At 38.0% G+C, this 23,725-nt stretch overlaps 2 protein-coding genes across 7 annotated transcripts in view; one reads left to right on the top strand and one right to left on the bottom strand.

Moving 5' to 3' along the window:
• Positions 1–7,683, bottom strand: part of RUBCN (rubicon autophagy regulator) — a 49,184-nt gene extending 41,501 nt beyond the window's left edge. For 4 of the 5 annotated variants that reach the window (XM_010959334.3, XM_074364892.1, XM_045519854.2 and 1 more), the window contains exon 1: positions 7,408–7,682. In XM_010959334.3, coding sequence (XP_010957636.1) covers positions 7,408–7,472 — 65 coding nt within the window. In that variant the 5' untranslated portion in view covers positions 7,473–7,682. Of the gene's footprint in view, positions 1–7,407 lie in introns of all 5 variants that reach the window. The other variant, XM_074364883.1, reaches the window with a different exon arrangement.
• An 8,131-nt stretch (positions 7,684–15,814) lies between these two features.
• The window catches only part of FYTTD1 (forty-two-three domain containing 1), a 31,191-nt gene continuing 23,280 nt past the window's right edge, over positions 15,815–23,725 (top strand). The window contains exons 1-2 of one of the 2 annotated variants that reach the window (XM_010959340.3): positions 15,815–16,021; positions 21,561–21,689. In XM_010959340.3, coding sequence (XP_010957642.2) covers positions 15,919–16,021; positions 21,561–21,689 — 232 coding nt within the window. In that variant the 5' untranslated portion in view covers positions 15,815–15,918. Of the gene's footprint in view, positions 16,022–16,481; positions 16,764–21,560; positions 21,690–23,725 lie in introns of those variants that run through there. The other variant, XM_010959341.3, reaches the window with a different exon arrangement.

Below are 23,725 nucleotides of genomic sequence, written 5' to 3'. Positions count from 1 at the left end.
AACCATTGGCAAACCCATCCCTCTTGTGGCTGACAGCAGAATCTCAGCGTCCAGGAGGGAATCTACATGTCTAGGAGGCATGCTTTGTAACTTCACATCTAGTCAACAAATGCTTCACCATACTAAATTGTCAATGATGTCAAATTGACTGAATTTCAACAATGAGTAGATTTAACAAGAGGAAGGAAAATCTCTTATGTCAGAAACCTAACCAACGATGATATGCAAACTCCTTAGTACAAACTTCAAAAATTCTCCATCCTGCTCAGTACTCCTCAATTTTAATACAGTCTCTCTCTCTCTCTATCACACTCTATTAAAAGCATGCTAACCTACTGCCTACTTCCATGACCATTCATGCAGACCTTTCCACCTGGAATGATTCTCTTCCTGTTCTATTCAGGGATTAAGGTTTAGCTTTAGCTCAGTCTTCTCCCAAGAACTTCTAAATAATCTGACCTGTTACAACTACTTTGTTAGAAACCCCACAACAAATGCTGTCAATATACCATTCCTCCTAATAATAATCCTTTAAAAAAGATTTATATTTAACAGTATATGGTTTCCTTAAGGACAGAGACCATGTTTTTTCTATTTCTTTTGTATTTTATATGTTAATAAGCAGAGAGAAGATGTAATTCAGTGGAAAGAGAACAAGCTTCACAGAGCTGAATTTGTTTTATTTTGGGGGGAGGGAAAGTAATTAGGTTTAATATTTTTATTTATTTATTTATTTTTAACAGAGGTACTGGGATGAACTCAGGACCGTGTGCATGTTAAGTGTAATGCTCTACCACTGAGCTATCCCCTCCCTCTACAGAGCTGAATTTGAATCCTAGCTCTCCACAAACTAGCTGAGCATCCCTGGGCAAGCCATTAAACTCTTTAAGCGTCAGTTCCCTCATCTGTAAAAGGGAGAGAACAACTGCTTCGTAGAGGAGTATAACTGATAATCTACAGAAAGCACCATCATCGAGCAGTATTACAGTAATAGTAGTATTACTTCTCTTTTCTCTGTCCTTTTCCTTTGAACTTACATTGCGTAAATCTAATAAATCCAACTAAATCAGAAGTGGTACCTAACATAAAGCCATAAAGCCATCTTACTCATTCAAAGAATATCTTAACTGCCTTTAAACTAGGGTCAAATCTCTTCTCAGCACATATTTCAAGGTTCTTTTTAGGTTCATGGTGCTCTCACTGAAGCAGGACAGCTGGAAAGACATCCTCAATATTGGATGTACCTTGTATATAACAGAGACTCAAATCTGCTTACTTGACAGAATAAAAGAAACTTACAAGGTTTTACCACAAAACAATTAAGATTGATTTCATAAGTCATATAAGAAAGCCAATCTCATTACCTTACAGTCACATCTTACATAGTGTGGGTAGAAAGAATGCTTTACAACCAAAGTAAAAGAAGCATAAAACACCATTTCAGTAGCAAAGGCAAAAAAGGAAAGACATTGCCTCAGTCGCCTCAGTTTTAGGGATCCTATTTTAAAGTAAAAGTAACCATCGTTAGAACTAAAACTGAACTATCTTAAAAATTGCTGAGGAAAGGAAACAGCAAAAGAACATAAAACTCAGTTTTAAAAGATGACAGAATTAAGACCAAGCATACATGAGATAAAAATAAATGTCTATGGAATAACTTCAACTATTGAAACAAAACAGCCAGTCAAACAAAAAAGTAGGAGGAAACTATGATATTAGTACCCAGGTTGTATTCAAGGCAAGAATCATTTAAAAAGACAAAGATGGGAATAATGAAAATGCAGCTCTCATTAGTTTGTATGTATCTAATAATATGGCCTCAAATATTTAAAACAAAACACACGCAGGAAACAAAAACTGCAGAGAAAAAAAAAAAAGAAGAAAAATGGAAATGGAGAGGAAAAAACAATGGTAATGGAAGGTCATGAAAACCAAAAGTAAAAATGTGATTAGAAGAGCTGAATAATATCTACTTAATAAGGTTGTTCTAGCTCATCCAGAAAACTACATCCTGAAGAACACTTTAAGTACTCGTAGAACAGTCACAAAAATTAGCCTTGTACTAAGGGACACAAATACAAAAAGTCGATAAATCCTTAAAAGCAGAAGTAGTACAGACATATTCTCTGGCCAGAAAGCAATAAAACAGAAAAACAAAAAACAAAAAAACCCTTGGAAATTTTTAAACTCTCAAAGAACTCCTAAGGAAGCAAAAACAAAATCATGGTTTTGAAGAGGGGTGAAGAGGAATGGCATTATGACTCTTACTTTCTTCTCAAAAGTATCGAAACAAGAGAGTTCATAGGCAGACAGAATTCTTTATAAATTATGGAATTCTGCTATTTTCTATTCAAAAATCAATTATCTACTCAGTCCTACAATCCAGCAGGATTCTTGTGAGTTTCACTGGCAAAGGGTATGGCCCTATAAACCTTGAGAGACAGTTTGCCACATCCTTATTTAGTCACTGCAATTTATGACTTCCTTTAATAATTTTCTCTCTTCCCAAACAAGTGCAGGTTACACTTCAAGTGAGCCTGATCCAGAGGAACTAAAAACATGTAAGTATGCTACAGTTCTTTCCTGAAATATTCAGATTTAAGTCTCTAACACTGTTCAACTGAACTTCCTGTGATGCTGGAAATGTTCTATATCCATGTTGTCTAATATGGCAGCACTAGCCACTCTGGCCATTAAGCACTTGAAGTCTGTGCAGAGTGACTAAAGAACTGAAATTTTAAATTTTATTTACTTCTAATTAATTCAGACTAAAATTATCACATGTGGCTAGTGGCTATCATGTTGAACAGAGCTGTTCTATAACCACCCAGGTAGGCTGGTGAAACTTAAGGAGGAGAGATTACAAAACAAAACGAAAAACAGAAAAAAAATTCCATTTATGGAAAAAGTAATAAAGCAGCTATAAAAATCAGAGGCAGCTGTAGGGAGAGTAGATACTGAGAAAAGTTTCAGCTTATGGTCCCTGCTGTCAGCTGATAACACCTCCTGCTCCTGGGCTCTGACAATAGCATTTTCCCTAAAAGCTTCAAAAGTGTGTTTCTGTGGGGTTTTTTGGATACTAAACTGGACTGGCAATATGGATTACTCAAAAATCATGTGATCCTCCTGCCTTGCTACCAGTGCTATATGAACTGTCAAAGCATGGTCAAAGGAAAAAAGGAAAGAAAGGGAAGAGAATAGAAAATGAAAATAAATGTGAAAATAAATAAAGAGAAAGGGAAAAAAAGGGGCCCTTTCAATGGCAGCAGTACCACTGACACCTGCCTAACCATAAAAAGCATGACCAAACTTTTGCCGTTTCATTTCTTAAATAAATATCCATCGAACACTAATTATATGTCAGGCACTGTGCTAGGCACTGGGCTTATGGTGGTTAAAGTGGGAGAGTCCCCAGCTCTCACAGTATTCAGAATGCAATGGAGAAAATGGGCACTTACATTTTTTAAAAATGCTATGAAGTGAGAAGTGCTGTAATAAGAGAGATGCAAAAGGACAAGTCAGGGATGCCTTCTGAAGGAGCATTATTTAAAGGAAAACTAAGAGCCCTCCAGGCAAAGGAGGAGGTAATGCTGGGAAGGTAGAGGAGCAAGAATGAGAATGGTGAGGAAGGAGACGTGAGAGTAAGCGAATGCCTTGGTTTTATAACTGCGAACTTCACAGGGACTGAAGTACAGATTAACTACCAGGGAAGTTTTGACTTTCTATTTTCAATGAGAAATCACTGAACATTTCTGAGCAAAATATTACAGTAACTTTGCTTCTGAAAAATTAATCTGGTAGCAATGTGGAGGCTGTCTGGAACTGACGACTGAGTTCAGGCTGGGAGCTTAGTTAGGAGACCGAGAGAATCCACAATGAGAAATAATAAAGGTCTTCAGTGAATATTTTGTTTATATCTGCCCAGAATTCATGTCCCTTTCTTCTGGTAACAGAATACTGATTTTTTTTTTACAGGGGAATCACCCCTCTGTCACTTAATCTGGTCCATGAAGTTCCAAGAAAGTATTACCCTACCCCAGGATTCAGGGTTGGACATATAATTTGGACCTGACTGAGCAACATCTTCCATACCCTGATTACAAGAACAGGAACATAACTGAAGTCAGCCCAAAAAGAGTCAGCCCCAGAATTTTCACTTTTGCTGAACCTATTGGCATTGTTTTTTTTTTTTCTTTCTTTCTTTTTGGTTGGATTGCTAAACTTAAAGTTGCTCAGGGTTATCTTGTAGAAAAATCTGCCTGAGAATGAAGACAACACATGGAGAAGAAGAGCCCATACATAGAGACAAATCATTGTTTAAGCACCTACATTTGGCCATTCCTGAAGCAATACCGCTCCCTGGATTTTTTTTTGTAATATAAGCCAATATATTTGGAAATGGAGAGGAAAAAAAGCTTCAAGAGAAAAACCAGAAACAGAATTCATTGGACCTGGTGATGGCTTAGATATGTAAAATGAAGGAAAGGGAAGTATCAGATTTCACTCTGAGGTTTCAGGCTTGATTGACTGAATGGAAATCATTATTAACTGAGATAGAGAAAAGAGGAAGAAAAGGTTTTGGTCAACATAATGAGTTCTGTTTGGAGACACTAAAGAGTATCTTAATACTTGAATTCTGACTCTATCTGGACCACTGCACCAGGAAAACTGTGCAGGAAGCCGCATCCAAGCTCAGAAGTAGACTGCATAGTCCAAGGCAGTTGAGGGTGACAGAGCAATGCTAGAAGAACCATTCCATTAATTGTTTAGTAATTTCACCAGACAACTTCCAAACAACTGGCATTTAGGAAACCCTAGGAAGACTGAAGTATCATCCCTAAGCACTACAGCATTTTGCTAGAGTGATGACTAATTAGATGGAAAACAATAGGGAAATCTATGACATTCCACTCCAAGGATGAAGTTAAAAGCTAGGCCAACACCCCAGCCCCCAGTGTGCTCAATGCTGATAGAGGAGCCATGGCAGAAGAAAGAGCAAGCGATGATACCTGTGCAAACGGCAACTGGAAGAGCACACACCCACCTTACTTCAAGAAAACTGGTGAGGGAATAGAAATAGACATTTTTTGCACTCAGTACATACCAGGCATTCTGCGAGGGGCTTTATGCACATTTTCTTATTGAATCCTTCCAACTTATCACTCAGGAAAGTATTATTCTTCCTACTCAAACAGTATGAGCCAAGTTAAGCAGCAGAGCTAGAACTCAAATGCATATCTACCTGATTTAAAAGCTTATGCACATTTCACTACATCAACTGCTTTCAGAAAGTAATTGAAACGTTTTAACCTTCATATGTTAAAAAAAATGATGTCATCTTATCAAGAAAATGTTTTCTGATTTGGGGGTTTTATTGGCCATAGAAAAGTTAGGTTTGCAGTGACCCAACCATAATGCCTCAATTCTCAGGCACAAGGCATGTATTTTATTTACCATTTGACTATCTGGAACTAAGGAGACCATCAGTGCCACGAAGCCTCATTAAAGAACACCTTCTAAGTTAATCAGCCAACAACAGAGAGTAGGCTATATCACAGTTGTATTACATAGCAGGATAATCCCACTGCTGAAATTAAGTTTTGACTAGAGTTCCTTGGTCAAGTGGCAAGCATGGAAAGAATAATAGACAGAAAAAGATACCTGCAATGGAGTTGTCCTACTGTCCTTAATGACAGGCAAAGAATGCTATGACATTCACTACTTATACATTTCTTGTCCCAAGCATATTAGCATAGTGAGAGGCAATATGGCATAGGTATTAGAAGTGGAACTGGGCTGCCTGGGTTTGAATCCCAGTTCCACCAAGGACTTACCATACAACCTTGGCAAGTTATTTATCCTGTCTATGTCTCAGCTTACTCATCTGTCAAATGATAATAATATAGTTACCTATTGCATGCAGTTGTTATAAAGGTTAAATAATACTTGTAAGGTTCCTAAGTAATGCCTGGCATGTAGTAAATAAGTGTTTGTTATACACATTAAATAACTAACTAACCCAGGTAGATGGGGAGGAAATTTGAACTTGAATTTCCAACCCAATCTCTCACACATGAACTGGTAGAGGAAAATAAATAATCCTAAAATTTGCTTAGAATTTATATGGGACCTTTTACATGACACAGTTCACAGACATCTGGAGGAAGAATAAATAGCCAAATATACACAAGCAGAAACTGAAATATGGAAAAGGGAAGTAAGATGTTCAGTTTCACTGAGCACATCACTCACAGATCTCGGCAGGAACCCCAAGGTCCTGTCAGCCCAGGATTTGTAAAGTAAGCCACAGACTAACTGTGCACATAAAAGAGGAGTCACTCTTTAAAACAGCCAGGTCTTTACCCAGGTACAACACCTCATTAATTTTCCCCTATTGATAGTTTCTCAGAGGTAAATATTCTACCTCCAGTCTTTGAATCTTGCTGCTCCTGCGACTATAACTATATCTGAATTTTTAAAAAGTCAATAAAGACTTCCTTAAGCCACATTCCTGCTCTACCCTTTCCATTCTAGATTCTTAAGCATTTAAGACCAGAGTTATTTATGAAGCAAACCCTACATATGGGAAGCAACTCTACAGAGTCCAAGCCACCATTTGGCCAAAGTAGTTTTTAAAATCTTAAATTTTCTAATTTCTTTAAGATGTGAACTCGAAGACAACAGTTCCATATAAATAAACGGGAAATTCCTTAGCTGCATTGTGGGGGAAAGCTGAAGCGTTTGAAGGTGAAAAAGAAAAGACAGAGGTCCTGCTACTCTCTGACCGGGATCCGGCATTGACAAAGGGCAAGCATGCAATTTCCAGTCTCATTAGCAAGTCCCCACCCCCATTCCACTACCATTACAATCGCCCACTTTCATCCAGAGGCCCTCCTTCAAGCCTCCTTCCTCACATTCATCTTGCCTAAGTTTCTCTCTAGGCCACTCGTAATGCCTAACCTTTGCTCCCAGAAATCGTCACTTCAACCTTGTTAATAATGGCCTGGCTTGCTGTCATCGCAAGTTTCAGTCGGGGCACCAACCTTGTCCCTTACTCCCATTTATAGACTCTGGCCTATGAAATCTCACTACAGCACCTCTCAATATCCACCTCCTCTCCAGCAGCCAGCAGCCCTGGGTCTGAGCTTCACCCACTTCTTCTCCCCTGCCCTGAACATATCCTTATCCCTCCTCCTCTACCCTCACTGAGCTTGTTCCCTCGTCCGTCCTATCCACGCCCTGCCCGTCACTCCTTTCAGAATTTCTTCCTAAACAAGTCGCCCACAACAGTCTCCCTCATGTCTGTCGCATCCAGCACGTCTCCCCGTGCTCTCCGAGCCCTTCTAAGCCTCCCTTTGCTTCAGCGCATCCATCCGCCCGCGACTCCCCTGGCCTTTCCCAGCCCACCTGCTCTCCTCCGGCAAGCCCTCCTCGCAGCCGCCAAGCTCCATTCTCGCGCCCTCTGGCCGCATCCGGGGCTGCGACGTCGCCTCTTCTCTGAAGAGAGAAGCGTCCCTGCCGCTTCGCCCCTCAGGACTCCTTGAGCCCCTTGGGAGCGGAGGAGGCACCCACCGCCGGTGGGCGCAGGGTGATGCACTACAGCCGGGTGATGGCAGCGGCAGTGACTGCTGCCTCAGCTGCGGTTTCTATCCCTGCCACCCACACTTCCGGCTCTAAGAACTACAACTCCCAGCAAGCACTTCGAAGGCCCGGCATGCAACGCCCTATCCAATCAGAGGCTGCGCTCGCGGCGGACTTCAGACCCAGTCTGCGAGCTTTCCGTCGTGCGCCCCGCTGGGTACCAGGTCTGAAACGCCCACCAACGCTGGTCTCCGGAGGCCGGAGGCCGGAGGCCGGAGTCTTAACGCACTGTTGTTAACTCTTCACCCTTGGGACCCAACTTGGTCGGAGGGCTAGACTAGAAAATAATGCTGGTCTTAATCCAAGTTCGGTTAACTCCACTTCGGCCTACCCTGGTTTAACACTTGGTGGTGGTGTTTGAGGACCTCAAATATGTTAATGAAGCGCTCAGTCAGAAGGGTTCAGGTTGCTTTGGGATCACAAAGGAAGAGCAGGAGGAAAAGGCTTTCCTGGAGGACTGATGTCAGAGCGGAGTTTTTAAGGATGAGTATGATTTAGCCAGGAGAAGAAAGGAAGAGAAGGTGGAGAGAGCCGCACAGACATGAGGAAGTATGCTGGTTTGGGAACTGATGGTTCTGTGTAGTAATCAGAGCTGGGAAGAGGTGAGGAACACTATGGTGTGGGTGAGCAGACAAACCAGATCATGAAGCCATTCTAAGGAGTTTGGATTTTTGTTCTGAGAACAATTAGGAGCAAATCATGGAAATGCAAATTAAGAAGTGATTTGATCAAGCCTGCTTAGAAAGCTACTTTTGACAACGTAGAGAGGGAATGCGATATGTTGGAGATAAGGGCAGAAGAATGGATATGAGAAGTTGGAAGTCCCTATAGTAGCCAAGCAAGTAATGTCAATGAGTGAAGTGAGCAAGTTGTTGGAGAATGGTACTCTCTGAACTGGAACCCCCATGACTCAACCAAGAAGGAAAAGTCTCACCTTAGCTATAATTGAATGTTGCTAAATGGGCATATGGGCCTAGAGTTGTCAAATACCCTGATTTTTCAGTGAAGCTGAAATCTGCATTTTTAAGTACAATTTACAAATTTTTAAAAATTGGCAAGAGATTTTTTTTTAATGTAAATATTACACGCCCCCCCCCCCCGTCAAAAAAAAAAAAAAAACCCACAAATCTGTAGGCTAAATGTGGCTTTTGGGTTACTAGTTTGCAAGTTCAGGCCTAAACGAGGGCATTGGCTGTATGGAACAAGGAGGCTGGGCTTAGAGCCACAGTAAGGCAATAGACTCAGCACTACTCTGTGAGGGAGGGGTATAGGCTAACTCCATAAAAGCTAGGTACTCCATTAAAAATAATATGACTTATAGGAATTTTCAAACTTAAGAAAACTTTTTTGTGAATTAAAAGTGAAACGAAAGAGAATTTTAATGTAAATTATGAGTTCCAATTTCCATTTATATAAAAAATACTCCTTATTCAAACTTTTTCATATTTTCCAACTACAGGGTTATACTTTTTAAGAAAGGGGCAGTATTAGTCATTGGAATTTCAGTACCATCTGTTTCTACAAATGTATGAACTTCATTTTTTGGCATGTACATTATAATCCCAAATTATTGCCACATGATTTTACATTTACTTACATGAAAGTCAATCAGCTTTATCAGGAAGTTCTAGAACTAAAATTGTAGTAAAAGTTCTAGAAAACAGGAATTTCTCCATCTATCCAAGACTGGGTTTACACTTATTTTCTTTAAAGCAGTCAGTTAATAAATATGACAATAACTTACACTATGTGCCCAGCCCCCATCCCATCCCATCCCTCTGCTTTCCCTTACCCTGAATCCCTTGTTTATAATTCCACTGCTTTTCTTTTTATATAGTTCCTTTGCATGTATCCATATTCCTAAAAATTATGTTTAAGAAGTTTTTGTGTTTTACTTTTATAAAAAGGATATTAAGCTGTATTTATTCTTTGGGGCCCTTTTTTTTTTTGACTTAGTATTACATTGATAATATTTATTTATATTGTTGTGTGTCACTATAGCTCATTGATTTTGATTGCTTATAGTAGTTCATTGTGTGAACGGACCAGTTTATTCATGCTGTCTTCCATTGATAGGCATTTGGGTTGTTTCCAGGTTTTTGCTATTGTAAACTGCTTCTATGAATATTCTTTTACGTGTCACCTCTCGTATATGAGCAATAGTTTCTCTTGGGTACATGTCTAGAAGTGGAAGTCATAGGTTCATTGTCCATTCTAGCTTTTGTTTTGAGTGATGGGTCTGTAGGAATGCAATTTTAAAAGTAACTAATTAGTTATGAAGCCATAACTAATTATTGTTATTTAAAATAATTAATCAACAAAAAATGGGCCATGCATGGAAAATGATGAGAGTATGTCATGAACCAAGGATTATGATTAACCCAGTTTTGTGCATCTGGGATCCAAATGCAAAAAGTTATCAAATATGCAAAAATATCTAGCATCAGGGTTCAATAAATGTAATGGTCACATAAATGTAATGACCTTACTTAGCAATGCTTGCTGAATTAATTTTTTAATAGTCAAAAAAACATGAAGAGCTTTATTGATCTTTGATCAATCTATTTGTTTTCAAGATCACTAGGATGCAATTTTTATACAAATAGTAGTTGGTCCTAGAGTACCACTGGCAGTAAGCAAATTTCACTTAAGAATCACTTATTCAAATAACAGATTTTTAAAGCTCATTATACTTACCTACTTGCCAAAAATTTAGTTTTAAGAATACTCTTCTTGAATACGTTCAACAATATCAACTATAGTCATGAATATTTTCTCTTTATTATATTTACTAAAAGTATTCTCAGCAGCATTTTTAAAAATACACTTTAAAAGCTAAGAGGTGTTTCCCACTAGCCAAGTCAAAAGAAATTTGAGCATCAAAATGAGTTAATTCATGATATATATACACATAACTACATTCTTTTCAAAGGTAAACAAACGCTTACACTCTGCACCCCTTTGCTTTTCAGAAGGGAATTTCTGAACACAAAATAAGTCTGTGAATTTCTATGGAAACTTATACGTGTATATAAATAAGTTTGCAAATAAATAAATAAATAGAAAAAGGAAGGAAGAAAGGAGGCAGGGAAGTAAAGCTCTTTTCATAGTAGAATGTCAACTAATGAATGTAGAGTAATGGTAGAGTTAGAAAATCACTATGTAGCCATCATAGTAATAATTGATTCAGGCAAGAATCATCAATGGATGCTAAAGCCATTAGTGAAATTTGTTCTGAAACAGGATATTTACACAGACTCAAACCATTTCCTCTCAGATAACTCATTCATTTTATATAGGGAAAAAGGTATCTTTACAATGAAGAAACCTGGCAGACATCACCTTAACCAAGTGATCAAAGTTAAGATCACCAATAAGACAATTTGACATCATGTCCCTCCTGATGTTAAGGATTGAGAAGAACTCAACATCACTTATGTAGTATTCTCAACAAAAATGAATGCCTTGATCTAATCATAGGCTGAGAATAAGACAAAACCAAATTGAAGGACAACCTATACAACAACTGCCTTCAATCTTCAAAAATGTAAATATCAAAAAAGACTAAGAAAGGCTGACAAACTTTTTCAGATGAAAGGATACAAAAGACACAGGACAAAGAAATGCAGCAGGTGAAGCTGGATTGGATCCCAGATTGAAAAAAAAATTATGAAGTATAATTATTTATTAGAATAATTGGCAAATTTTGAATATGGACTATACATCAGAGAATAGAATTGCATCAGTGTTAAATGTCCTGAATTTGATCATTTTAGCATGGTTATATACAAGAAGATCCTTAGATACAGACTTTATAGAGTCATGATATTTGCAACTTACTCTCAGATTGTCTAATAGCACACCAAGCCTTGAATCCTGGCTCTCCAGAGCCTTCCTAGACTACCATCTATCTTTTACAAATTGAGGGAATTGAAGATACATCTTTTTAAAGAAACAGTTTTTACATAACTAGGGGGAAATTGTGTGATTTATGTGAATTTGTGTAGCTTTAGAAAATTCCACAATTAGTCATTCAGGGAATTACCCTAGAACCCTTGGTTGACAGGACCCCTGCCCTGCCCAGAGAAGACAAGGCCAAATAAAGAGTGGGCTAGAGGTCGAGGAAGAATTCCCCTTCAATTTCCCCTGTTGATCCAAGCAGGTTACCTAGTTAGAGAAAACTGATAGTCAGGGAATTAGAGACTAGTAATGCCTCCAGCAATGCCTGCAATTCTGCCTGTCGTGTTCTCAGCTGTATCACAGTACTGCGTAGCACAGTGTCTTGCCCAGGGCAGGGACTCAAACTCTGAATAAATGAATGAATGAACCCTGATATTAAAAGGCAGAAGACTAGAACAGCTAGAAACATTTAGAACAAAAGAAAAGTGCAGTACAAAAGAGAAAGAGGAAGCTGTAGCAAAGTGGCAAAGAAAAGCTACTGCAGTAGAAAACAGTGGCAAAAGGGGTAATGAGAAGAATTGAGCAGAAAAGTGGAGAAAAACTGTACTTTACATACAAGTAGCTTAAGGGAGTTAGGTATAATAATAATAATTACACCTAACTGATACATACTATATGTACATATAATACAAATTATACCTAGCTCCCTTATTATTCCAGTATAAGACAAATTACATCAACATATGAATTCTAAAAATACTCATCTGAAAAGCAAAAGAGTTGATAAAGACAAAAATATTACAAGAAAAGGAAATTACACACCAATATCACTCATGAAAAAAGAAATAATACTCTTGACAAAATATTAGCAATCCAAATTCAACAATATGTGAAAAGGATAATACACCATGACCAAGTAGGTTTATCCTAGAAATGCAAGGGTGGTTCAACATTTGAAAATCAGCCAATATAATTTATCATATTAATAAATTAAAAAATAACCATTTGGTCATCTCATATGCAGGAAAAGCATTAGATAAAATTCAGCCTTCATGCATAACTAAAACTCTCAGCAAATCAGGAGTAGAAGGGAACTTCCTCAACCTGATAAGGGCATCTACAAAAAAAAAAAAAAATCTAACATCATACTTAAGAGTGAAAGACTAAATGTTTTCTCCCTGGGGGTTGGGAATGAGGCAAAGATGTCCACTTTCACCATTCCTATTAAACATGGTACTAGAGCCCCAGTCAGTGCAGTAAGGCAAGGAAAAATAATAGAAGGCATACAGATTGGAAACAATTATGCTAAGTGAAATATTCCAGATAAAAAAGAGCAAATATTATATTATTCCATTTAAATTCTAAAAAATGCAAATTAATCTATAGTGACAGAAAACATATCTGTGGTTGCTTGGGCAGTGGTTAGTGGGAGGAATTAGAAAGGAGCACAGGAAAACTTCAGGTGATAATGGATATATTTATTATGCTGATTATGGTATTTTTGCAGATATATATTTCACACCTGTATAAACTGCACACTTTAAATGTCTTTTATTGTATGTCAATTATACCTCAATAAAGTTGAAAAAGGGGGACTTAAAAGAGATTACAAACTAATAAAAAAAAGTTAAGAGGTGAAATATATGAGTTGTGCTTACCTTTGAAGAGAATGTTGATCTCTATGCACAGTATGAAACATGTTAATAGAAAAGTATATTGTTAAGGTTGCCAGATTTAGCAAATAAAATAAAAGACTCCCAGTTAAGTTTTAATTTCAAATGAACAACAAATAATTGTTTAGTATAAATACATCCTAAATATTACATGCAGTGTTCTATGGTAAAAAAAAAACAAAAACAAAAACAAAAAAAAACGCTGTTTGTCTGAAACCTGGGATAAAACTTATACTAAACAATTGTTCATTGTTTACCTGAAATTCAAATTTAGCTGGTCCTGTATTTATCTGGCAATCCTAGACATTGTCTTATCTACATTGTATGAAATCAAGCCTCTAGAAGGTGCAGTTGCTTGAATTCTATGTTTATTTTCACTTAGATGAAGCTGCTGAACAGAAGACAAGGGCTGTATGTTCAGTGTCCAGCACAGTGACTTATTCACAGTACATGCTCTGAAAATGTTTTTCTGCTTTGCAAGCTATGTGAAGACAGGGACAGCATCCAGTCTGCTCACCATTTTATCCCCAGGGCCCATTACAATGCCTGGTGCTCAATGAATATATGATTAAATGAATAGCTGCCTCTTGTGCCCCAGAAAATTGCACGGTTGACCTTCTAGCCCTGTAGCTGGTTGGTCAACTTCTTGGACAAGCCCCAGTTCTGATTTCTTGGCTTGTTTCCCTCTTCACTTTTGCTGTATGTGTCTCAAGTTGCTGTTTTGTTTTGTATTGTTTTGTGTGTGGCTGACCTATCCTTACCTACAATGCCTCTTGTTCTCTTGTTTTTCCCTTTGGAATCTGGGTGACTGCTCTGAGACTCTGAGACCCTCAGTCCTTGGAGAAATCTCAAAGTCTGAAACACAACAGCTAGAATTGCTTCACGAAACACTGGGGCATGTTCCCTTTAGAGCTAAGGAGAGTTGGTATGGGGCTTCAATCCTTCAACCAGGATAAAAGGGAATTTTTCTATATTGGTGTGGGGAGGGTTTTATACATTTGGGATTTTTGTTATCTGTCTTATACTGCCTGAGTAAAAAATGTATCCACACTCTAAATGCATAAATTTTCTTTCTAAAATTGAGAACTTAATTTAATGTTCCTCCCTGTAGTTTGCTCCCATACATAAGTAGAGATTGTAGAAGGTATTTCTAGTGAGGGAAGGACAGTGTGGAGAAAAATGTCTTGTGCTTAGATTTTAGAACTGTAAGGAATCTTAGAAATAAATATAACATATATTTAGTATAACTACTTTTGTTTTGAAAATGAGTATGAAGCCCAGATACTCTCCCAAGTTCACAAGGTGAATGACTGATGTGAGTGAAAGTTACCATTCAATGAAACTTAGGTGTTTCTAGTACTTCTGTAAAATCCAGTTCCCTAGTTCATAGCAGTCAGGAGAGCAGTGGGAGCTGTAGGATGAAACAGTAATAAAATCAAGCACATTGTGCTAAGAGCATACATGCTACTTTCCTTGACATGCTGAATATTGTTTTTGGGTCTTTTTGAGTCCAATCCTTCTTCCATCATTTAAATTTCTTATACCCTTTCATAAGAATGTCTTCAGCTTTTTGACTCTTCTCATATGGTTGTATTTTTGTCTTGGAAAAAAATTTACAGGCTACTGTGGATTTGAAATACTTTAGGTCACTGATTTGTTTCTATATAAAAAGAAATTTTGAAGTAGCGGAGATTTCTAAATGAACAGAATACCTGTCCCTGAGTGTTTCCTTAGATGCAAATGTCTTAGTTTAAGCTGCTATGAGGATGATATAATCTAAATGCCTCCATACCAGCACTGTTACTTTGGAGGAGGGGAAGAAGGTAAGAAGAGTGGGGATATTATGTTTTGTAAATAGGAAAAAAAAGTTATTATGCAGGAATTTATCAAATACTAAGGAATTTTCTTATAGGGATGATTAGAAAGAAAACGAATCTTCCTATCAATTCCCAACGCAAATGAATAGAGAAAAATGCAGCCAAATAAGCAGAGGTACTTACCCTTCTCCCAAAGGAAGACGAGGTCTTATCAAGATAGCTAGTATCGAGCAAAATGTTTTGAGAGTGTCGGCTGAGAATTGGTAGAGACACGGGAAACATTAGCGTTTACTTTTATTAGTAAGGTGACGCAAGAATTGTCAGTGCAGTCTTTGCTTTGCGTCCAGACGTGGCGACTCCGCATGCTGCAGGTGTAGGGGCTGGCCAGGGAGAGGGGAGCTGGGGCACAGTTCTGCAATCCACGGTCGCAGGGGCTGTCTTGCCTCCGAGGCTGCATTGCAGTAGGGTATGGAAGACTCGTGTGTATCAAAGCTCAGGGGGCCTTTCTGTAGCAGGAGGGACTCGAAGGGCACGGAGGAACATGATCTCATTTAAAGCATGTGATTTTAAGGTGCTCAAGGGCCAGTACAATTTGGGTGAAAAGGCGAACTGCTAAAACAGCAGCCCTCGCTAGCGGCTGGGGCGACAGGTGCAATGTTTCCTCCGGTTCCGCAAGGGCCGCTAGGAGCGAGTCCCGTGCGTGAGGCCCCTCTCTCCCGCCGCTCGTCTCTGTGGTTCCTCCCCCTCCCTCAGCCGTGGGTGGGAGGGCGAGGACGCCGCCAGTACGCGTGCGCGCTCTGTAGGTGCAGCTAGTCTGCGTGCGTGAGTGGGAGGTGGCAGGCCTGTCTCCGGCCTTCTCCGCTGACTGTTCCAGCGCGTCTCCAGTCATGAGCCGGTTTGGTACGCGGTTAATGGGAGTCACGGCGACCCCGCCGCCGCCACCGAAAGCTCGCAGTAACGAAAACCTCGACAAAATTGATATGTCTTTGGGTGAGGCGCCGAGTCGGACAGGGTTGGAGTCGGGGGAGGTGTGGGTGGAACCAAGTACCGCGGTTTGTGGGGGTAGGGGCGGTTGGCCGCAGTTGTCGATCGAGTTTTCTTGCGGGTGGGCGGAACCAAGAGAGGGCCGGTGGGGACAGGGCAGCGCTATCGGTGTCGCGGTCGAGCCTGAGGGCCCGGGGCGTCCCCTCCGCCGGGCTGTGTCTGAGGCGGGCGGGTGGGGGCACTTCGGGCCCGGAGGTTGGGAGGGTCGAAGGGTGCGGACCCTCTTTCCCCTTAGAGGGGCGCTACCACTCGCGGGTGACCCCGGCTCTTTGTGAGGAACACTCGGAGGGTTTCGTCTCCAGCGTGTGCGCTGTGGGCGTTATCAGGGAAGTGAGGGCAAGGATCCGAGGAGCGACCCTTTCTGAGGAAAGCTCTTCCGGAGCCCGGCTGGGGCTGCGTTCGATTGGATCTGGGGTTCCAGGAAGGGCCGGTTGGGCATTTTGTCCGCCCGGGCCTACGTCTGGCCCCGTGCGGGCAGCGTAAAGACGCCCCAGGAGTTGGCGTTTTCTGACGGGCTCTTGACAGAAAGAAAAGATCGTTAGGAAGGATTTCATCGGATGTTGTTGTGTTAGGCTGTGCTTGGGTAGAAGCCCATTCTTCTCACCTAAGCCTCCGAATTAGCAAGTTGGAAAAAAAAAACGAAGCGAAAACCAGAGGCGAGACTTGCATAGGTTGACGGGAGAGCCAGGTAAAGCATGGGGACTGGAAGAGTGAGGTGGTTTTGGTGATGATTAGGAAGAGGAGGTTTGGTGAAAAATCCGGACCTAACACTACTGAGGCACTAGTTTCTGTGTTTGACGTGGTTGGTTTAAAAGTAATTGCACTTCTGTCAGGGTTCAGGTTATGGTATTAGATGTGGTTAGCTCTGCCTGCTCCTCCTGTGGCCTACAGTTTTTCGGGTATTTGAAAAGTACCTGACTAGTGAATACAGACGTGTAACTTTTCCGGGGACGGTATTTTTCTCTTTTGTTGTGATTCTTCTGTAGTTTTTAGCCAAAAGTCGAGAACTCTTGGTCTCCATAATTACCACAATTTGGAACCCAATGTATGAATTAAGCAAATCATGCGAAATCATAGGTTTGATTTCAAGTCTTACCTTGTGGCTCGTCAGTACTGACCTCTAAAGAAATGAGAAATCTTTAAACTAAGACCAAGAAAAAAATATAATAACAAATGTTTGTTGAGTGCTTATTACATGCCAGGCACTGGGCTAAGTATTTTATATGTGTTAAATTATCTTTATAATAACCCTGTGTGGTATGTACTCCAAATGATAAAGAGCATGGAATTCAGAAGCTCCCACTCAGTTCAAATCCTACCTTTGCCACTTATTAGCCTTGTGATCTTGGGCAGATTACTTTTCAGTGCCTCATCTGTAAGAAGGTGTTGGTAATAATAGTGCTCCTTTACCTCAGACGGTTGGTCTAAGTATTAAATGAATCAATAGATGTATGTAATCTGCTTAGAATCGTACACAGTACTGTATTTACATATATTCACACACAGCATATAAGCTGTTGTTATTCCCATTTTACAAAACCTGAGGTGTAGAGAAATTAAATAACTTGCCCGAAGTCATACAAGTAAGTGATGGAGTCAGAATTTCAGTCTGGCTCTAGAGCACCAAGCTACAGATGTTGTAGGAAGTGTTAGACATGTATTTTCATAACCAATACATTTCTTATTTCTAGGATTTTTGTTGTATTTATGTGTGGTGATGAGGATGTTCAGGTGAAGAAAACAGAGATAATTCTGTTTGAAGGTAGAAGTGAAGTGCAGTGGGTAGCTGGAATAGAGTTTGGTCTCTTCCCTTAGAACATACAGCATTCTGTCAGGTGTCTTTTTTTTTTTTTTAAGTGAGAATTTTACAGATGTATGAAGAGACATCTATTTTAGATAAGAATGATGCTTTGTAAATACTCCATTTTATCAGGTCTTTAGAGGTTTTAGAATCTAATTTTTTTGTTTTGTTTTGAATCATGACTATCAGGTTTTATGAATATTCATATAGAATTATCTATCAAGGTTAGCAATAGCTGGTCACAGTGTAGCTCAGTTTCTTAATTGAAAATGGGTGTTATAATATTTATTTCATAGACTTTTTGTGAGAATTGGATGAATACCGGTTTTCAGAACAATCCTGTTAGTTACTACTGTTATTATTATCATGTATATACCCCTGTTTTTTATAAAAGTAGCTCATCATAATGGATTTTTTTAAAACTTTTTTTATTGAGTTATAGTCATTTACAATGTTGTGATAAATTCCAGTGTAGAGCACAATTTTTCAGTTATATATGAACATACATACATTCGTTGTCGCATTCTCTTTTGCTGTGAGCCACCACAAGATCCTGTATATATTTCCCTGTGCTACACAGTGCAACCTTGTTTGTCTGTTCTACATTTTGAAATCCCAGTCTGTCCCTTCCCACCCCCCCGTCCCCCTGGCAACCACAAGTTCATACTCTATGTCTATGAGTCTGTTTCTGTTTTGTATTTATGTTTTTGTTTTTGTTTTTGTTTTAGATTCCACATATGAGCGATCTCACATGGTATTTTTCTTTCTCTTTCTGGCTTATTTCACTTAGAATGATATTCTCCAGGAACATCCATGTTGCTGCAAATGGTGTTACGTTGTCGGTTTTTATGGCTGAATAATATTCCATTGTATAAATACACCACATCTTCTTTATCCAGTCCTCTGTCGATGGATATTTAGGCTGTTTCCAAATCTTGGCTATTGTAAATAGTGCTGCTATGAACATTGGGGTGCAGGTGTCATTTTGAAGTAGGGTTCCTTCTGGATATATGCCCAGGAGCAGGATTCCTGGGTCATATGGTAAGTCTATTTCTAGTCTTTTGAGGAATCTCCATACTGTTTTCCACAGTGGCTGCACCAAACTGCATTCCCACGAGCAGTGTAGAAGGGTTCCCTTTTCTCCACAGCCTCTCCAGCATTTGTCGTTTGTGGACTTTTGAATGATGGCCATTCTGACTGGTGTGAGGTGATATCTGACTGTAGTTTTGTTTTGCATTTCTCTGATAATTAGTGATATTGAGCATTTTTCCATGTGCCTATTGATCATTTGTATTTCTTCCTTGGAGAATTGCTTGTTTAGGTCTTCTGCCCAGTTTTGGATTGGGTTGTTTGTTTTTTTCTTATTAAGTTGTATGAGCTGCTTATATATTCTGGAGATCAAGTCTTTGTCGGTTTCATGATTTGCAAAACTTTTCTCCCATTCCGTAGGTTGTCGTTTTGTTTTACTTATGGTTTCCTTTGCTGTGCAGAAGCTTGTATGTTTAATTAGATCCCATTTGTTTATTCTTGCTTTTATTTTTATTTCTTGGGTAGATTGCCCTAGGAGAGCATTTTTGAGATGTATATGAGATAATGTTTTGCCTATATTTTCTTCTAGGAGATTTGTTGTATCTTGTCTTATGTTTAAGTCTTTGATCCATTTTGAGTTTATTTTTGTGTCTGGTGTAAGGGAGTGTTCTAGCTTCATTGCTTTACATGCTGCTGTCCAGTTTTCCCAACACCATTTGCTGAAGAGACTGTCTTTATTCCATTGTATATTCTTGCCTCCTTTGTCGAAGATTAGTTGACCAGAAGTTTGTGGGTTCATTTCTGGGCTCTCTCTTCTGTTCCATTCGTCTATATGTCTGTTTTTGTACCAGTACCATGCTGTCTTGATTACTGTAGCTCTGTAATATTGTCTGAAGTCTGGGATAGTTATTCCTCCAGCTTCTTTCTTTTCCTTCAGTAGATTTTTTTTCTTTTGATGCCTACCCTATTTACTCCTTGTTTAGGAAAAAGCCATTTCCTTCTTTTAGATTGGAAGAATCCTGTCATAATAGCTCTATTTAACTTGAGTTAAATAATAAAATGTTTACAAAACATAATTTTATATTTTATATGCTTTGCTACTTTTAATTTTTAATTATGTTTATACTCTATAGTGCTCTAGTTTTAAAACAACCTGATTAGTCAAAATTATACTTGTGCCCCGACCACCCCCCTTTTTTTGGTGGTCTCCAAACCAAATTCATTTTTAAGAGGTACTCATGTCTCTGAGATTTCAAGTAGCACCTTGTTAAAGGAAAGTAGTGTTTCAAAAGTAGTGTCTTTCTAACTATTCCCTTTCTGCTCACTGGTAATTTAAGATGTTCATGCAACTGATATTTATGAAATCTCTATTTTGTAAAAAAATGTTTTTTGAGTGTCTTAACTTTGATGAGCTTTTTTGTAGTTGAAGGATTGTTCCTTAGGAAGATCAAAGAAAGATCAAAGAACAAACTATTTTGGGGAGATTTGAATTATTTTATATAATATTTGTTTGAATGTGATTAAGAGTCTTAAAGATTACAGATAGGTGAGGTAGAGTAGTAATATGTAATGTATAAAAAAGATCCCTGTAGTTTATATTTCCTTCTTTGACTTCAGAAAAGACTAGTTATATTGATATAGTTGTTAGATTATTTGTGTTTATAGCAGTTTGGAAGAAATAACAGGTTAGTTAGTTTTGTGAATTTTATTAAGTTGTTGATCGCTTTCAGTTTCTTTGGTTTATTTATTGTATTTTCAATTACCAAAATTAGTATTGGAGTTGGGACTTTGGAGAAATCTTCTTAAATGAGTATTTTTGGCTTTTAGTAACCTCCTTTTAACAGATGTATATAGGAATCTGGAGTACATTTAGTTTCCTGATCTTCACACTGTTCTGTTGTGCTATTGCAGCAGGGTGATGTTTGTAAATTACCTTGGGGCAGTTTGAAATGTTTTTGGAAATAATGGGACTTAGAGATCAATGTGGAAAGAAAAATAAGGTAACCCTGACTTGCTTTGCTAGAGGAGCAAAGAACCAACCAATAGTTTGTTTTTGGTACTATACCTTTATGATGGTATTTGTTTAATTTTGTATTTACTATTTACATGTCTGTTTCCGTCACTAATTTTAAACTTACTGAGAGCAGGAATCATATTTTACTTTTGTTTCTGTTACAGTACAGTCTGACACATATACTCATTGCACATACTCAATAAATATTTGCTGAATTGAGATGAACTTAGAAATCTAATCTTTTATTGAATGACTTATTTTTTGACTGCCAGTGGTTTTATTGAAAGGTGGTCATCTTTAAAAACTGGAGACTTCTGTGATTATGGAAAGTAAATATGAGTAATTTTTGTAAGCAGGCTTTTGCTTATTTACATATATCAGGGATAACAGAAATCTTCATTAATTGGTTGATCTGCTTTGAGCTATTGATTTGAACTTTTCCTTCAAAACTTTCTTCAGTGCTGCAAGTGTTTTGGCTGATTTGAGCTTTTTATATACTTTTAATTATATCCTCTTATGGAAGTGCTTTCAAAATAGAAAAGAAGTTAGGGGCATAGGAAATCTATTAACTAGAAAATAAGACTGAGTAGTTGAGTCATTGAGTTAAAATGAAAATAATCATTACATTTCCTCTATCACAGATGATATCATCAAATTGAATCGAAAGGAAGGAAAGAAGCAGAATTTCCCGAGGCTAAATAGAAGACTCCAGCAAAGTGGTGCCCGGCAATTCAGGATGAGAGTCCGATGGGGACTTCAACAGAATTCTGGTAAGTTTTGCAAATAAGTTTTAATAAAAAGCTATTACTTGTAGGCTCATAGTATACTAACTTTGATACATACTTAAAACTTGGAGGAAACATACCAGTACCCTTTGTTTGTGATTTGTATTTACTCTCGGGTTTTGTTTAATCTTAAAATCTGCTAAAAATTCAAGTTAACTTAAATAGATGATAACACTTTCTTAGAAACATCAGGTCATTTTAAAGTAACCTCTGTGCATAGTCTATATTATATTTAGGGCTGTAGATTTGTAAAGAATCTTACGTATCATGAAATCTTATCTCCTTCCTAGTTACATGTTCATTTAACAATCTGTCTGATAAGTGACTGTAATTCCAGTTTAAATATATTCGATGAAAGAGTATACCACCTCACAAGGTAACTTTTTCCATTATTGGAGACAGCACTGTTCACTAGACAATTCTCTTGACTTAAATCTTGCCTTTCTGTTAATTCTACAGAGTTATAGAAAGCAAACTCCCTTTTCTGTATGAAAACATTTTAAATATGTGGAAGCTATTATTGTGCATAGAAAATGACTTCTAGGTTATTCATCTTATCATCCAGGACCTTTGAAATTTTTAAATCCTCCGAAGATGACACAGAATTGGAACTCTACATATACAGTTATTTTTGGTAATCTAGAAGCTTATTTATTTAGAACATCTTCTTCCAAAATGGACTTTGGGCAGTAACTGAACACTATTAATTATATATGACTCATTAACTTTTTTAGCAGTTACATCAGCATTTTTAAATAAATCTTTGTTGAGATTTAAAAAATTCTAGATCTTTTTTATACATATGAAAAAATGTTTGATAAACTAATTCGTGAGCTGATTTTTATCCTGTATGTTAAAAAACATAAAAAATAATCTCCAAGTGATTGAACATAATTAATTCAATTAATTCTATGTTTAGCAGTTAGTATACCAACATATCCTCAAAATATGTCTATAATTAAGATTAAATGCTACAAGAATTTTTATTCCTCCCTAATAATTTCTTGAATAGCTGAACTCAAGTGAGTAAATTTTGTGACAGGTATTTAGCTATAGAAAATTAATATTTAATTCTAGTGATTTATACTTAAAAGTTTCCTTATAAATGTTATTCAGTGTACCATAATTTACATATGATTTGTTTCGAAATAATTTTATTTATTTATTTTAATTGCATGTTAAATACCCAGTGAATGCTCTGAACTGACCAGGTTCTCAGGATATGTAAAGATGTAGTCTCATACTTCATGGAATTTCTAGGAACAGAGATAAGATAGAAAACATAGAGTTGAGAAGTGTCAAAGGGAAATACTTTTAGTACTGTCAGATTTTAGATAGGGATTTTATGCTAACAACATCAGTGGTGATTTAATGGATAAGATGAAATAGAATCTGGATCAAAAAAGCTTTCCTTTTTCAGGAATTATAATCTAAGCCTTGAGCTAACTGATACCTCGGGGCAGTTTAGGATCTTCTGAGATTGAATTTATACTTGTATGTTCTCCATTTACATGTGATGGCCTAAAATAGAACAGCTGCTGCTGTGACTAAATGTGCAGAGAGATATGGGATTGTCTTAAGCTCTGGTTAGGAATAATTCAGATTTCTACATTGTAATGTCACTGAGGATGTTAGCTTGAGGTAAGAGAACGAGTAGCACAGAGAGCCTTTGGCATATACTCAATAAATTCTTTTTGATGGCTGAGCAAATAAGTGAATAAAGTCTTCCAAATTCTGTGCCTGAAATATAGTTTTTCACTCAGTAAATGCTTGCACAACCTAGATGTTCTCCAGGGATGGAATACTATACAACAACAGTTCTCAAAGTGTTGTCCAGAGACCCCGGGGAATCCCTAAGATTCAAGGGGTCCACAAGTTCAAAACTATTTCTATAATAATACGAAGATATATTAATTGTGTTTTCAGCCTTATTCTCTCATGAATGTATAATGAACTTTTCTGAAGTCTACATGACGTGTGATAATTCAAACAGTTTGGATACAGAAGCAGAAATGAGAATC

This window comes from Camelus bactrianus, chromosome 1, assembly GCF_048773025.1.
Source record: "Camelus bactrianus isolate YW-2024 breed Bactrian camel chromosome 1, ASM4877302v1, whole genome shotgun sequence".
Taxonomy (NCBI): Eukaryota; Metazoa; Chordata; class Mammalia; order Artiodactyla; family Camelidae; genus Camelus; species Camelus bactrianus.
The sequence above is the reverse complement of the archived record's forward strand: the minus strand, read 5'-3'. Positions and strand labels throughout refer to the sequence as shown.